General features: G+C 55.3%; 1 protein-coding gene across 2 annotated transcripts in view; it reads left to right on the top strand.

Annotated features, from left to right (window-relative positions):
* The window catches only part of PTPRN2 (protein tyrosine phosphatase receptor type N2), an 831,505-nt gene that overhangs the window by 271,345 nt on the left and 543,681 nt on the right, over nt 1–16,479 (top strand). For both annotated transcript variants that reach the window (XM_032244877.1, XM_032244876.1), the window contains exons 6-8: nt 9,790–10,011; nt 11,731–11,768; nt 14,243–14,625. In XM_032244877.1, coding sequence (XP_032100768.1) covers nt 9,790–10,011; nt 11,731–11,768; nt 14,243–14,625 — 643 coding nt within the window. The remainder of the gene's footprint in view (nt 1–9,789; nt 10,012–11,730; nt 11,769–14,242; nt 14,626–16,479) is intronic.

Below are 16,479 nucleotides of genomic sequence, written 5' to 3' on the forward strand. Positions count from 1 at the left end.
GCTCCTGTCCCACTGGCCGATGGTGTGCTGGCGTCTGTCTGTCTGTCTGTGCGCTCTTGTCCACTGGCCAATGGTGTGCTGGCGTCTGTCTGTCGGTGTGCTCTTCGGCCAGCATGCTCCTCTTGACATCTAGCCACTTGTGTGTGTGCCAGCTAGGGTCTTGGGGTTTTATTGGGTTTTTTATTAGGGTTTAATTCGAGAGGCTGGAGGTTAGAGGCACAGGATGGGGTGTGACAGGGGCCAGGGTGGTCTTGGGAAAGAAACGCAGCATTTGTGGTGAAGGCAGCAGTGCCTGTCCTCACCTAGGTCCATGGGCGTGGAGCCCTAGCCAGGGGCCCGCCTCCTTTAGCCAGCACTTCCCTTCCTCCTTCTGTATCTTTTAAAGGGACCAGTTCTTCCCTTCCCAGTGCTCCTGTATCACCGTGAGCTCTCTGCCTGCGGCTGCGTGAGGGACACTCGGGCCTCCTGTCTGTTCTTCCAGCCCAACACGCCAGGCAGTTTCTGCCCAGCGCTTTTGTGCTTGCTGTTGCTCCTGCCTGAAGACGCTCCCAGGCCCTGCCAGGCCCACATTCGCATGTGGGGTCTCTCGGCCCCAGGCTTCATGCCCTGGGGTATTTCTGCGTAGCATTCTATGCACTCATGTTTTTTACTGTTTCCCGTCTCTTCTAACATAGATGGACGCCCCACAAAAGCAAGGACTTTGCTCATGGGTTTATCTCTGTGCCTGCAAAGGGACCTGGTGCAAAGGAGATGTGCCGTAAATGCCTGTGCCAGGAAGGCAGGAAGGAAGGCAGGAAGGGAGGCAGGAAGGGAGGAAGGAAGGGAGGAAGGAAGGAAGGAAGGGAGGAAGGCAGGAAGGGAGGAAGGAAGGCAGGAAGGAAGGGAGGCAGGGAGGAAGGAAGGCAGGAAGGAAGGCAGGAAGGGAGGCAGGAAGGGAGGAAGGAAGGCAGGAAGGAAGGCAGGAAGGGAGGAAAGAAGGCAGGAAGGGAGGAAGGAAGGCAGGAAGGCAGGAAGGAAGGCAGGAAGGCAGGAAGGAAGGAAGGAAGGAAGGCAGGAAGGGAGGAAGGCAGGCAGGGAGGGAGGCAGGAAGGAAGGCAGGAAGGGAGGAAGGAAGGCAGGCAGGGAGGAAGGAAGGGAGGCAGGAAGGCAGGAAGGCAGGAAGGGAGGCAGGAAGGAAGGCAGGAAGGGAGGCAGGAAGGGAGGCAGGAAGGGAGGCAGGAAGGCAGGAAGGGAGGAAGGAAGGAAGGAAGGCAGGAAGGGAGGCAGGAAGGAAGGCAGGGAGGCAGGAAGGGAGGAAGGAAGGCAGGAAGGAAGGCAGGCAGGGAGGCAGGGAGGCAGGCAGGGAGGCAGGGAGGCAGGGAGGCAGGGAGGCAGGGAGGGAGGCAGGGAGGCAGGGAGGGAGGCAGGGAGGCAGGGAGGCAGGAAGGAAGGAAGGCAGGAAGGGAGGCAGGAAGGGAGGGAGGAAGGCAGGGAGGCAGGCAGGGAGGCAGGGAGGCAGGAAGGGAGAAAGGGAGGGAGGGAGGACCGGGAGAAGGAAGAAAGCAAGGGAACAGAAAGAAGAGAGGGAGGAAGGGAAGAGACGGAGGGGGAATATTTCACCTCCTGAAGCTCTCACCTGACCCTAAAGAGGAGGGTGTGGCTCATACCGCCCACCAGCACCCCACGGCAGGCGGAGTAGAGAGACTTCCCGCAGGTCACCTGGAGAAGGCCGTGTGGTGAGGAGCAGAAAGGCAGGTGGAGTGGGCAGGAAGGGGCAGGGGCAGAAGGGCGGGTGGCGTGGGCAGAGGGCAGGATGGTGGCAGGCCCTGGCCTCCTGGTAGGAGGCACCGTGAGGTGCTGAGATGAACAAGCATGGCTGTGAGCAGGGTGGGATGAACCGCGTGACATTTGCCTGCTCTCCGGTTTTGTGTGGGGCCCATCTGATGCAAATCAGCGGGATAATTCCACCGGCATGTTGGGTTGGAAGAACAGGAAAGAGGCCAGAACATCTGCAGTGAGACCAGCATGGGAGGACAGCTCCCAGGACGCGGAGGGAGAGGAGTGGGGGCTGGGGGCGCTGAAGATCTGTAGCGTCTCACAGACCAGGCAAAGGAGAGAGCTTTGCAGATGCCCAGATAACTCTCACGTTTCCCTCTGAGTTACGGATCTCACCTCGGGAACCCCACTGGGTCATGCTCACCAGGATGGAGTTGGAGGGGCTGGAGTGACACAGGTCTCATGGAGAAACGGTCTTTCCACGTGGATAGAAACGCCCACCGGCTTCGGGGCTCCGGGAGCTGGTGAACACTGGGAGCCCGCTGGGTTAGTTTTGCAGTGAAGGTCAATGCAGGGGACACAGAAACACCTGCCTGCTGGGTCTGTGCCAGGTCAGGGGGCAGAGATGCCCCTTTTGAGCTGGAGACAGGCACAGCCTTGGTGAGCCCAGGTGCTTGGAAATGGAGCGTGCTTGTCCATGGAATGTTCTGGTTATGTTAGCCTTCAGCAGAAACAGTGTGGATTCTACACTTGCTTACAAATCTCTCATGAATACATGGATCTGTTTTTCTGCCTTGGCCGGTGTTCCTGAAGCGTGAAGGTGGGTCCCACACACGCTGCCCCGCGTGAGGCGTCAGCGGCTGCAGGGAACGGCACTGTTGCTGGGAGAGCCTCACTGGACTGCCTCTGCCCCCCGCTCTTCCTTCACGTGACTTGCCTCCTGACCTTCATGCCCCCGGTGCCACACTGCACCACCTAAATTTGGCGTGTCTGTAATGAGGGTTAATAAACAGCAAAGGATTGTTTTGCTTACTTTTTATTCTTATTTTTCATCTGTTTATTTATTTTCTATTCAGAGTACATTCTTGCCCTTTTTGTTCAGCATAACTTAGATCCCAAAATTATATGGTATTTTTGTTTGTTTTTTTCAAGAGACATCACTTGGGGTTATCTTCTTTTTTTAAAGATGGAATCTCGCTGTGTTGCCCAGGCTGAAGTGCAGTGGCACAATCTCAGCTCACTGCCACCTCTGCCTCCCATGTTCAAGCGATTCTCCTGCCTCAGCTTCCCGAGTAGCTGGGACTACAGGCATAAAAATTAGCCACCATCCCTGGCCAATTTTTACATTTTTAGCCGCGATGGGGTTTCCACCATGTCGGCCAGGCTGGACTTGAACTCCTGACCTCAGGTGATTTGCCCACCTCAGCCCCCCAAAATGCTGGGATTGCAGAGATGAGCTACTGTGCCCCATTGGGTTTATCTTTTAAAAAATCAGCAAGTTAATTGGGTTGCCTTTGTTCGAGATTAAAAATAAGAAGGCTTTTTTTTTTTAACCTCTTGAAAAAAGATAACATCTTAACACTTTTTATGTTTTAAGAGCTTATAATGAAAAGACACTGATTAAAGTTTATGTCAGTTTAGTTGTTAATTTCCAGGGGTAAAATATAGGCAGTGATTTACAAATTGATGACACTGCTCTATAAAAGTTTTGAGGTTTTTGGTTGGAGTTTGGGAAGGTTACTTGGGCTCCACGGACGGGAACTGGTGGCAGCTTGGAGAGTGTGTCAGCCCAGACGTGGGTCCACTTGAGGGGGAAAGAGACACAGCGTGATCTGGGCTGTCATTCAGTCTCTGCCCGATACAGGTCGATGGTTCATTTTCCCTGTACGTCAAGTTTGCCTGTTGTAGTATCCATTGGTCACGTCTTTCTGGCCTCCAAAACGTTTTCCTGTGTCTGTGTGGGTGGAGAACAATATTGTAGCCATCAAGAAAACGAAGCTTTAAATTTTCTGTTGTTTCTTAGAATAATGTTTGTTCCCAGGCTTTGATTGCAATAGATCCCTGATACAGGCCAATGCAGTGCATGGGAGGGTGAGTGGGTGCGTGGGTGGACGGAGACTGGCTTGGTCACATAGAGTCCGATTCAGGTGGATGCAGTACATGGGAAGGTGGGTGGGTGGATGCTTTGACTTTAATGAGAGGTTCATTTTTTTGTTAATATAGGCTAATATTTTGGCAGAAAATGGTGTCAAAATGCACAATCTTGAATTGGATGTTGAGCAGGTTGGAGGGCTGCCAGCATGTGTGGCTGCGCGTCTCTGGGCTCTCTGACCACACTCTCTGCTTCTCACCATGAGCTGTGGACAGAGCTTCTCACACAGAAGCAAGTATTTGTTTTTAGGATGGACAGTAAAGGGGGAAGAGAGCAGAAAACTAAAGTGATTTCTCGTCACCTTGTTTCGTGATTCGTTATAATTTATTAAGCACTTGCAGTATGCTGGGCACATGCCTCACTTGCCACCGTTTTACAGATAAGGAAACCGAGGCATGAAGAAATTAGAGAACTCATCCGAGGCCACAGACTGTGGGCGCCGGGGCCAGGACTCAGGGAGCACGGTCAGCCTTTCCTCACGGAGTCCAGCCTGGCAACGCCAGGGCAGAGCAGCACAAGGATGGATGGTCAGACTGATGGGAACTTTAAATATGTCCGTGGAAACCAAGGTTCTAGCGGCAATGATGGGAAGAGGAATGTGAGACAGCGCCCTCCGGATTCTACGATAATCAGGCCTGAGGGGGCGGGGCAGGAGCTGCAGCCCACCGCAGAGGGGCCCGTGGCTCCATGCTGACAGCTGCACGCCGGGCCTGGCCACGCAGGGTGCTCTGGCTTTGCTGCCGTGCGCGACGGCCTTTCTGCTCACGTTGCCGTTTCTTCCTCCCTGCCTGCCCGCCGCAGAGCCTTGGTTTCTCAGGGGTGAACGCCTGCCCGGTCCCCGAACTCTACATCCCCAGCTGCTCTCCGTCGATGCAAGGAGGCGGTTCGCATGGTTGAGCATGGCGCTCGCCGCCTGAGGATGTCCGGGCACTGCCGGCCCTGCCCGCCGTCGGGGAGGGAGGCCTCGCCACGCCGTGGTATTCTGGAAACATGGCTGGCCGTGGGATTCCTCCTTCAGAGCAGGTGCTTGGCCTCTGTGGGTTTGAGAGGGAAACAAGTTCAGGCTGTGTCAGCACACCTCTCTCTCTGTGTCAGGTGTGACTCACCAGTGTTCACGGTGATGGTGTTTGCCGTTAGAAACACAGACCGCAGCCTCTTCCCCTTGAAGCGGTGGGAGAAGCGCCAGCCTGCCCGGAGGTAGAGGCGAGCACCCCATCCCGGATGCGAGCTGACGTCTGCTTTCTGTCTTTCTTTGTTTTTTTTGGCCTTGCTTTCTCGCCCAGGCTGGAGCGTGGTGGCGCGATCCCGGCGGCTCACTGCAGCCTCCACCTCTCAGGTGCAGGTGATTCTCCTGGCTTAGTCTCCTGAGTAGCTGGGACTACAGTGCCCGCCACCACACCTGGCTAATTTTTTGTGTTTTTAGTAGAGATGGGGCTTCACCATGTTGCCCAGGCACCCAGGCTGGTCTCCAACTCCTGGGCTGAAGCAATCTGCCCGTCTCAGCCTCCAAAGTGCTGGGATTACAGGTGTGGGCCACCATGCCTGGCCTGATGTCTGCTTTCTCTTTCTTTTGGCATTTTCCTGCTAGTGATGCTGTAGCCACTCTGAGGGGAATGCCCAGCCTGTGCACATCATTTTTATAAACCTTAGGCAGGACTCAGAAAAGTTTATTTGTGGATCAGTATGGCAAAACATGATTCGTTTTCACTGGAAATCCCAAATTTGAGAACATTTAACCCTCTTTGTTGAGAAGTCACAGAATTTTTATTCTTTCACCATCGGTCAAAATATCACAACCAGCTTTTCAGCCCTTCAGAGACACGGGGCCTTGCAGAAGAATGGTTAGTGGAATTCCACTCCGGACTTCCCCCATGGGGACCACCTTACCTTCTCGGGAGCTGCTGTGGGGTTGCTGGGGACGGCTGCCGGGGGAGCTCTGGCCACTGCGTGGTGGGGGAGGGGACGGCGGCCGCTCCGCTTGGGAGCTCAGGAAGGCGGTGTCTGCAGATGCAGGTGGAGGCTCCAGACCCTGTGGGGCCTGCTGTGCTGAGCTAGTGTGCGGAGAGTCTTTTTGTCTTTTTTGGGAGGGATCTTTGGACTTGGAAGTGGATGGTTCTACCACACTGGGAGGCCCCACCACTTCCTGCGAGTTGTGACATCGGAAATGATGGACTTTGCCCCATAGGAGGCCTCCGGTCAGGTGGCTACTCGTGTCAGGTGGGGCCTCGTGTCCCGCTGCCCTGACAAGGAGGCCGCTGGACAGCCGAGCCTGTGTTCACTGGTTCGTGTCCGCAGAAAGGGCCTTTTCTTAGGAACCACCACTTGCTGCTCCCCTCCGTGTTTCCTTCCCTCGGATGAAATTCTGGCGTGGGGACTGGTGTCCATTGAGAACTGTCGCCAGGCTGACACTGACACACATCTGGGCCAGTGCCAGCCATGCGTGGGACTGTCCCTCGCCTCCCAAGCACGGAGGATGCTACTTCTGGGGACGGCTGAGCCCAATGCCCAGGGCCCTTCAGTTCTCCCTGCAGCTGTGCCGGCTCCTGCTGCGGGCTTGGGGTGCTTCTTGCCGGTTTTCTGGGGCTGTAGGAACTCGTGGGGCAGACACTGGGTTTACCGGGCTCTGCCTGGTGGGGCCCGGAACCCTTCAGAACTCAGGCTCCCACAGACACGGCTCTGCCTCCCCCTCCCCACACTTCCTCATTTCCATTTTCTTTGGGATGAGTGAGCGCTCTGTTGCCAGCATTGGACCTGTGGACGTGGGCGAGCGAGATAAGACATTGCTGCGATCATAATCGCTGGGAAAGAAGAGGATCCGGGGCGGGAGGAGCCTGCAGTGAATGAAATGAAAAGGGTGTGCTGGGCTCGTGGCTGGTGACTCAGTGGCGGGGCTGACGTGGTCCTTCTGATTCTGAAAGTTACAATCAGCAGCACGTTTCAAAACAGCACCGACGGCTGTGACGGGCACGCGCCTTTAATTCCCAGCACATCTTTTATCTTCCCTGAGAACAACAGGAGCCTGTCAGCATGGAAGGAGCTGGGACACTGGTGCTGTTGACCGGGGCTGTCCGCCCTTCAGCCCTCATCGCAGGGCAGGGAAGGTGGGCTTTGATGTGGTTTTAGGCATGTTTTTGTAAGAAAATGAGACCTATTTTCCTAAGTTGGCTGCTGGAAGTTATCATTGAAGGCACTGAAAGCTTGGTGAGGGCTGATGTGCGGGGATTGATGGGCTCGGGGAGATTTCTCCCCTGGAGAAGGGAGGCTGGCCTTCGCCTCCAAGGCTCAAGGCTGATGCGAAAACAGAAGAGTAAGTGGCCTCCGTGCCGGTCCCTACAGTTCCCTTTTTTTTAGAACGGCAGGTTTTACTATGATGCAGGAGGCCGAGGCCAAGAGACGTGGGTACAGCTGCCATGGAAACAGCAGTCTGTTGCTTACAGACTTCAAGGCCCAGGCTATGCCACAGGTCCCTACAGGGACGCACCAGGGTCAGTCGGGAGGCTGGCGGAGGGCAAGGCAGGGTCACCAGGCCCAGGACTGCCCAGTTAGAATAGTTCCAGCCGCTCTGGGACCGGGGGCTGCCTACGTCTGGTCCCTGCCCCAGGGTGACTAGGGCAATGGACAGTGTCCTGGGGTGTGAGCACATAGAGGCAGTGGCGGGCCTGGGATATAGCCGGTGGATGCCTCAGCGGGCCTGCGGTGGAGGGTCGTGGTGAGACCCTCTGGGGTGGAGGGTCATGCTGGGACCCCTGTAGGGTGGAGGGTCGTGGTGAGACCCCACTGAGGTCTAGGACATTCTGTGTCTCCTCTGCATCACTCTGCTGGTGTCGTTCAGGAAGATAGAGACGTGGCCAGGAACTGTCGTACATAAACCTTTATGAGGAAAGAGAGATTTCAACACTGAACACTTAGTAGTCACAAAATGGGCCTATCAACTTTATTTAGGGCAGAGTCCTTATCGCTGCTGTTGAGGTGGAGTATACCCGCGGAGAGATGCAGGTGGACACACGGCGCATTGGACACGTGTGCACCTGGAACCAGCAGCCCACGCTGCACGGCACACCCAGGGGACACACGGTGTGTTGGACACGTGTTCACCTGGAACCAGCGACCCACGCTGCACGGCACACCCTCCACACCCCGAGCTTCCTTCCGCCCCAGCCCCACCAGCAGGCAACTGTGGCTTTGGTTTCCCGTCCTTGGACTCCATCTTCTGTTGACAGGATTCTGTGGATTCTCTGCTGACCAGCTGCTCTCATGCAGCGTGACTGGTTCTAGGTCTGTTCTTTGTTTTTCTCGTCTCTGTGGTTTCTTCCGGGTCATTGCTCGTGTGGATGTGACTTCATCGCTCTCCTGTTGCTGGGCACGTGGACTTCAGGCTCTGCCTGTGGCGCCGTTAGGAGAGGGGCTCCGCCATGTGTCTGCACGGCAGGCAGGATTCCTGTCCCCACACCATGCCCAGTGCTCAGCCTGGGGTGCCACTGTTGTCCTGTGTGCAGGATGCCCTCTGCAAAGACCCTCACCAAGTGCTCCGTCCCCCGATTCCATCCGCCTCACCAGCCCCACCTTTGACCCCAGCCTCAGCTGAGGGACTTTCACCCCTGCCCTTAAACCTGTTCAGAAACTGTGAGTCGTGATGCGGGTAAGTGCAGGGCGTCTTCACCATCTTTGCTCGGTGATCTCCGCTGCTGTGTGTGAGACAGCTGAGCTGTGTGGGAGCCAAGGGCCTGGACTCCCTTTCCCCCAGCACCCCTGCCTCCCCAGCCTCTGTCCAGGGTCCCCTGGGGTGCTGGCCCGAAGACAGGTCCCCACCCTCCACCCCATCTTCCTGGGCACTCACTGAGACTGAGCACTGGAGAGGAGCGCCCAGGTTAGGCACCAGGGGCAGGCACCCCCAGGAGAGAATTTCTGTTGCATCTTCTCTGATTATAAAAGTAAAACATTGTCATTATCAACTGGACAAACAAGCAAAGCATGGACAAACTGTACAGAGAGGGCCGAGCAGAGGGGGTCGGCGGCTGAGCGGGCAGGTATGCCAGGCAGGGTGTGTCGGGAAGGTGTGCCAAGCAGGTGTGCCGGACAGATGTCCCGGGCAGGGTGTGCCAGGCAGGTGTGCCAGGCAGGGTGTTTCAGGAAGGTGTGCCGAGCAGGTGTGTGCTGGGCAGGGTGTCCCGGGCAGGTGTGCCAGGCAGGATGTGTTGGGCAGGTGTGCTGGGCAGGTGTGCGGGGCAGGGTGTGCGGGGCAGGTATGTCAGGCAGGTATGTCGGGCAGGTATGTCGGGCAGGGTGTGTGGGCAGGTGTGCGGGGCAGGGTGTGCCGGGCAGGTATGTCGGGCAGGGTGTGTCGGGCAGGGCGTACCGGGCAGGTGGGCCAGACAGGTGTCCTGGGCAGGGTGTGCCTGGTGGGGTGTGTCGGGCAGGTGTGCTGGAGAGGTCTCCTGGGTAGGGTGTGCTGGGCAGGGCACTGTCCTTGCCACATATTGCTTTTCTGTCTGCCAAGTGAGCGGGACACAGCCCATCACATTCTTCTGTAATCTGGGGGACATGGTAAAGTTGCCCAGCCCATCACTCTGACTGGCTCGGTCACTCCAGTTGTTTTCCGGGAACCATGCTTTCCATCCTCCTGAGTTGATAGATGAGTCTGTTCTTCTGTTCTTCGGGTTTTCCATCTCCAGCGGAATTGAACTAGTGACGGCCACAGTGTCAGGTAGGCTTTGAGATTCAAGTCCAGTGTCCCAGTCTTCTCTGAGTGCCGGCCTGCGCCTAGCCCTAGCGGGCCACTGTCTTGGGCACTGTGGATGCCCGCCACACCCCTGTGGTTGGGAAGCCCTCGCCTTTGCTTTTGTCCACCCATGATGTCCTTGTGTTTGTTTGTGTGCCCCTAGGAACGCGGATTCAGACCATCCTGAAGGACCTGTGGAGGCAGCCGGCTGAGGCAGAAGCCCTGAATGCCCTGGAGCTGGACGGCATGGCCGAGCTGATGGCTGGTCTGATGCAAGGCGGGGACCGCAGAGGACCTGGAGGCGGCCCTGGCAGAATGGCCCTGGGAGAGTCTGGAGAACAGACGGATGGTCCCAAGGCCGCGCTCCGTGGAGACAGCTTTCCAGGTGACTCCAGCATCCTGGGTGCCCACAGCCAGGGGTGCTGTGGGGAGGGGAGGCCTCGGGGGCTGAGCAGAGACCCCTCAGTGCTGTGGGGAGACCCCTCAGGGCTGTGCAGAAACACCTCAGGGCTGACAGAGACCCCTCGGGGCTGTGGAGAGACCCCTCAGGGCTGTGAGGAGACCTCTCAGTGCTGACAGAGACCCCTCGGGGCTGACAGAGACTGCAGGCTCACCAGGTGCACCAGGGCTGTCTGCTGTGGAGATGGGGATTTGTATTGATAATTTTTATCTGTTTGAACTTTTGCCCCTAAAAGCTTTTTAACAGACTAAGCCTACCAGAGCAATTACGTTGAATGGCAAAGTGCTCTCTGTGAGAAGGTTTCGCTCCTCCTTGCTGAGGCTGAGAGCCAGGGAAACAGGCGTGATGGCAAGTGTGTTTGGACTGTGTACAGTGAATATTGTCAAATATTTGAATAGCAGAGTGAGAGGGGATCATTCAAACGTCTGCTTGGGGCAGGCACTGGCCCTCTGAGGCCCCTGGGGCAGTGGGAAGCAGCCCCCGGTACCCCATCCCAGGCAGGCATCTGAGCCCTGCAGAGGCCTGTGGGCCAGCCGGGACGGTCTGCAGCCAGACTGCTTCTCCCAGTGTGGAGCTGCAAGAAAGCACCTCGCTCAGCTCCCCACGCCTGGCAGGCCCACGAGTGTGTGCCGAAAACCAAATGACAGATGCGCCCCTTCTCCATCTGCACGGGTACAGAGGAAGGCGTGCTGGAAGCTGGAGGGCTGCCTTGGCTGATGGCAGGGCGCAGGGGAGGGGTGGGGGGCGCAGGGGAGGGGTGGGACTGCGCCCTGCGGGGGCCTGTGTTAGGTGGCCGCCCAGTGGTTGAAGGCATCGGGACCCTCACTAGGGATAGAAGGATATGGGAGGCCCTGGTGTGTGTGCCGTCCCGGGGTGACCGTTCAGGTACCGTGAGTCACGCACGTTTGGCCACTGCAAGTAGGGTATTCATTTATTTATTATTTTACTTATTTATTTTTTTGAGATGGAGCCTCACTCTGTCGCCAGACTGGAGTGCAAAGGCTTGATCTCGGCCCACTACAACCTCTGCCTTCTGGGTTCAAGGGATTCTCCTGCCTCAGCCTCCCACGTAGCTGGGATTACAGGCGTGCACCACCATGCCCAGCTACTTTTTTGTAATTTTAGTAGAGACGGGATTTCATCAGGTTGGCCAGGCTGGCCTCCAACTCCTGACCTCATGTGATCCACCCGCCTCGGCCTCCCAAAGTGCTGAGATTACAGGCGTGAGCCACGGCGCCCAGCCAGGATATTTATGTAGACAGAGATGTTGACCACAGTGAACCCACCTGTCAGTGGGCCCTGAAGCCATCTTAATTGTGAGATGGTTTCGGCGAAGGCTGCACTCTGCCTTCACCATGTGAACGGCTGCTGATGCGAGCTAACGTCGACGATGAGTGGAGACCCCAGAGCCGGGCGAGGCCGCCGCGGCTGCCCCTAGCTTGTCGGTCCCCTCCTCCTTCGTGAACTTTGTGGAGTGCCATTTTATGCTGTAAACAGGGAAGCTTGACTCTCTAATAGGACGTATGCCAGCGTCATCACGCCTCGCCTTTTGCCTGGAGGGGTCTGCACGGTCACCCTTTCCCCGGCCGCGATGCCTCTGATGACTCCCGATGGGGGCTTTGGTAACACTGGTGTCTTTTACAGATGACGGAGTTCAGGACGATGCCAGACTGTACCAGGAGGTAAGATGACATCTCTGGTGTTTGTTTTATGTTAATGTGGAAGTTGGTAGTTTTTTTGTTCATGGCATGGGGACACTTATGAAATACAAAAGTTTTTTCCCCCCAAAATTACAAAGAAGCCCCTTGTTATCTCCAAACTAAAAAACAGTGGAAAGAGAACATACAAAACTGTGTATATTTGGATATGTAATATGTCTTTTCAAATTATGACCTAATTTATCCACAGTAGAAATATGAAAATCACATGAATGCAAAGAAGAAAATTAGTGTTTTCTGGAATTTCCCAGCCAGGGTGACCACGTGGCAGCCCGTGCCCATCTTCCACACTTGACGCCCCCACGCCTGTTGAGTCCTGAGAGGTTCAGCTTGCTCACACGTGGCTGTCCCATGCAGCACCGCCGGCCACATGTGGCTGGTTAAACCCACATCTAAAATGATTAAAATGAAATGAATAAAAGCTACAGTGCCACAGCTGCACTGGGCACAGGTCAGCAGCCCATTAGTTGCGTGTGGCTCCCGGCCACGGCACTCCACGCCGCAGGCAGAGGACGCTCTGCCATTCCCAGAGCCCCTGCAGGCGCCGCAGCTCTGAGGCAGCCAGGAGAAGGGCGCGGTGGCAGGCGACATCCACGCGCCACTCGCTGGTCTTCCCTGTTAAGTCTCTTCGCCTCTTAGTCCCCCGACTTCGAGAACCTTTGGTCATTAATACGAGGCCGAAGGATGAAGACCTGTCCTCGGCATCAGCAGTGACCTCGCGACAGGAGCTTCGGCCAGTCCCTGTCCCCAGATCCTTAGTGGGTTGCAGTTCCGTGCCTGTTAGTGAGGACTGAAGGAGGCCTCCACGGCTCTTGTTTTGAATATCCATCAGAGATGACGGGACCTGCCCTCTGAGCTGCGGAGGGAGAAGTGGGGCTGAGAAACACATTTCCCCACTTAGGGAGAGGGAGAGACCCAGTCCGCCCACCCGAGGGGCAGGAGCCCCTTGGAGACTCCCCTGACTTTAGATGGCACAGTCTTCATCCTCTGTGCGTGGAACTTTGATTGAGTCCTCTGTTGCTCGGGGTATATTTTCAAGCAGTTCTGTTTTTAAAAAGGGTATGTGAGTGTCGTATTTTCTGTGTTCTTATTTATTTAAAAACATCTTTCTTTTTCTTCTCACATGAAACCCAATTTAAGTGAGAATATTAGAATATTATGCCTTTTCCTGGCTCTGTTTAGTGACGTCAACCCTACGTCCTGTTGTCACTGAGGATCCAATTTGAGGGATGTTTTTATCACATGATTATTTTGTTTAAATTTTCAAAAATGCAAAAGGAAGAGTTGCCATTTGTAGCCAAAATGAGAACACTCGCCTTTATAACCCTTCCTTAATTTTCATAAAAGTGTCTTTTGGCAAAGTGAGTCATAAAGCGAATCAGATTTTCCTGTTTCCGTCTAATAAAATATTAAAGATGTGATTTTGTGGTTGGAAAAAACCCTGCCAAGTGGGCATGCCATCACATGCGCCAGAAGGTGTCCACGGGCTGCCTGGCACGTGCCTGCAGTGGGAGCCGCCCATCTTTTGTAGGAAGCAGCGTGGCTGCCTGGGAGGGCAGCGTGGCCCGGGGTGGAGACATGTCTTTGACGTCCCTTAGACCTGAGTTCTAATTCTGGATCTGATCATCACGACCTTTGTGATCTGGTACAAATAATTCAATATTTAGCCTCTGTAAACCCCACGGTCTATAAATCAAAGGTGGAACTCACCTTTATTTATGGGGTTGGAGTAGTAATTAAACGAGACAGCTTCAGGAAGCAGTCCGTATCCGACTCGTCATCAGCAGAGGTGCCGAGGGGCTCTGAGGGACGTCTCGTCCAGGAAAAGGGGACCCGGCTGGGACAGCATGGCCCACGTGAGGACCACGGATCCCCCAGATACCGCTGGAATCAATTTCACATTCCTGTGACGTGCCACTCATGGGTTCATCCCTTTGTGCCTCCATTTCCCCTTCTGTGAACTGGGGTTACCGAGGGTCCCCTGCTCATGGGCTTACATGAGGCCTCAGTGTGTTCGTGCATATGACGCATTTAGTACAGAGCTCATTCAATGCAGATTTATTAAGATGATGATGATGATGAGTCCATTGCTTCTAGAGGACAGGGGTGGGATCTTGGTGTCACACCGTTTATTTTTAAAAATATCAATGCCATTGACCTTCTCAGACTCTACAAAGTCTGATTCTTCAGAGAGGTGTGTGAAGGAGTGTGGGGGGAGAACACCACGTAAGCGATTTGGATACTCAGGGCCCTCACGCTCCACGCTCACCTAGACGTCGTTCTGAATCCAGACTGCACACGCTTCGCCTCCTCCCCCCTCCTTCCAGGCTGCCCATGTCGTCCCCACAGGTGACTGTGTCCCCGGCCAGCTGGGGAGTGCACATGTCACATCAGCATCCGTCTTGCAAACCTCCCCTCACGGAATGTCCTCTCTGCAGGTCCATCGTCTGAGCGCCGCGCTCGGGGACCTCCTGCAGGAGCACGGGTCTCGCTTGGAGCCTGGAGCCCTCCCCTTTGCAAAGCCCCTCAAAATGGAGAGGAAGGAATCAGAGCGCCCTGAGGCCTCCCCGTCTTCGGAAGAGGAGACTGCCGGAGTGGAGAACGTCAAGAGCCTGACGTACTCCAAAGCCCTTTTGGGGCCGCAGCCGCATTCACAGCCTGGGGCCGGCGGGTTTGCAGAGCTCCAAAGCCCGACGCCCAGGCCTCCGAAGGAGAAGCAGAGCCTTCCAGCGGGTGCTCGGGGGGCGCTTGGCGACGGCCTGCAATTGGAGGTCAAGCCTTCCGAGGAAGAGGCGCGGGGCTACATCGTGACGGACAGAGAGTGAGTAGCAGTCTGGGCTCAGGTCCTGTGCTCGGAGGGAGGGCGCACGTCCCGGGGGCAGGAGATGGGGCGCTTCCTTGCTGTGAGGGAAGCTTATGCTTTTATTTAAGTGTCTTTAACTGAATAATGAGGTGCAGGCATCCCCGGAGTCTTAGGTGCAGAAGGTGGCCAGGCGCCTGGCCAGTGGCTCCCCCCGGTGCTTCTGAGCTGGGCTCCAGAGCCCGAGGGCCATTCTCTGAAGTTCATCGAACAAAACCAAACCAAGCAGCTCCCTTCCTGGGTTCTTGGTCCTGATGGGTCACCTGCAGGCAGCACCTCTGCAGGTCAGAATCACCTTCAGCCCCAGCCAAGGTGGGAGCTCAGGGCAGGCATGGCTACAGCAAGGCCTGGGCACGGGTGGCTCTCTCAGCATGGCCCATGCAGGAATGCGGGATGGCACGGGACCCCCGAAACTGCTCCATGTCAGACTCCTGCCTGTTAGGAAGGACTTTAGGCGCTTTATCTGTGTTGCACCAAAGTGGCACCAATATCCTGGTGTGGGCGCCCCTCAGAGGGAAGAGAGGCTTCACAGCAGCGCTCTTTCCCACCCTCACGTCCACCTGAACTTTACCAGGCTCAGAATTCAGGCATCACCGGCCCAGCAAGGTGCAAGTGGTTGGCCCGTTCTCTGGTCACCCTGTTAACGAGTCTGACGTGTTATGCTTTGCTTTGTACAAGTTTTGTGTTTTCTTCAAGTGATGGAAGCGGCGTTTCAAAGGGAAGGATGTGTCTGGATGGCTGTACACACACCCACATATGTGTATGTGTGTGTGTATATGTGTGTGTGTGTTGGATAGATGTGTGTGTATCTGTGCATACGTATATGAGTGTGTATGTCGGGTAGATGTGTGTGTATGTTGGGTAGATGTGTGTGTCTGTGCATATGTATGTGAGTGTGTATGTTGGGTAGATGTGTGTTTGTGCGTATGTGTGCGAATGTGTATGTTGGGTAGATGCATGTGTATGCATATGTGTGTGTGTATCTGTGCATATATATATGAGTGTGTATGCTGGGTAGATGTGTGTGTATCTGTGTGTGTGTGTGTGTGTGTGTGTGTGTGTGTGTATCTGTGCATATGTATGTAGTAATTTTGCCTCTCGGTTCTGATGTGTGTCTGTTCAGGTATTTCCTCCTTGGTTAAGAAGTCCGTCTCCTTTCAAGGCTTATTCACAGTGGAGGTGGGAGCTGCATCTGTCCTGCGGCTCTGAGATCCTCCCGGGGCTCCGCCTGGCGCTAGCTGTCGCTGGGCTGGAGATGCCACATTCATCAGGGAGAATTGGGGGCATGTCGTAATTGGGCAGAAATATTTTATCTTGAGCTCAAACCACAGAGGGTGTATCAAAGCCAAGTGAAAAGACAGTTTTCAGCTGTAGATGATTATCTTCGTTGTACTTTTAGGTAAGTTGTAAGCAGTGGAAATTTAAAGCTTCCGGTAATTTGTGGACTCCGTTTTCTCAAGAGTGCTTTCAATACTAAGCCAGGACGAGTTTTCCCGTTTCCAGGCCCTTTGCTGGGACGAGGCATCCCGTGTGTCTGTCTGTGGCCCTGCGCTCCTCTTTGTAGGGCCAGGAGCTCCTCGTGCTGCTTATTTCCTTGCTCTTAAGCCCTTCAGAGAAGCACAGGCAGGTTCTAAGTAATGTGTTCTGAGGCCGTTTGTCTGTTCTGAGGTTGTGTTTCTGTGTTGTGAGGTTGTGTATCCGCACCAGCAGAACCGAGGGGAGGTGCCTGCCTCAGCACCCGGTGACACAGACCCTTAACACGACCGACTCCCACGTGACATGAAACGCCCCGTGCTGTGACGTCTCCCCAGTATC

Source organism: Sapajus apella, unplaced genomic scaffold (assembly GCF_009761245.1).
Source record: "Sapajus apella isolate SASKATOON/1434 unplaced genomic scaffold, GSC_monkey_1.0 scaffold56, whole genome shotgun sequence".
NCBI lineage: Eukaryota > Metazoa > Chordata > Mammalia > Primates > Cebidae > Sapajus > Sapajus apella.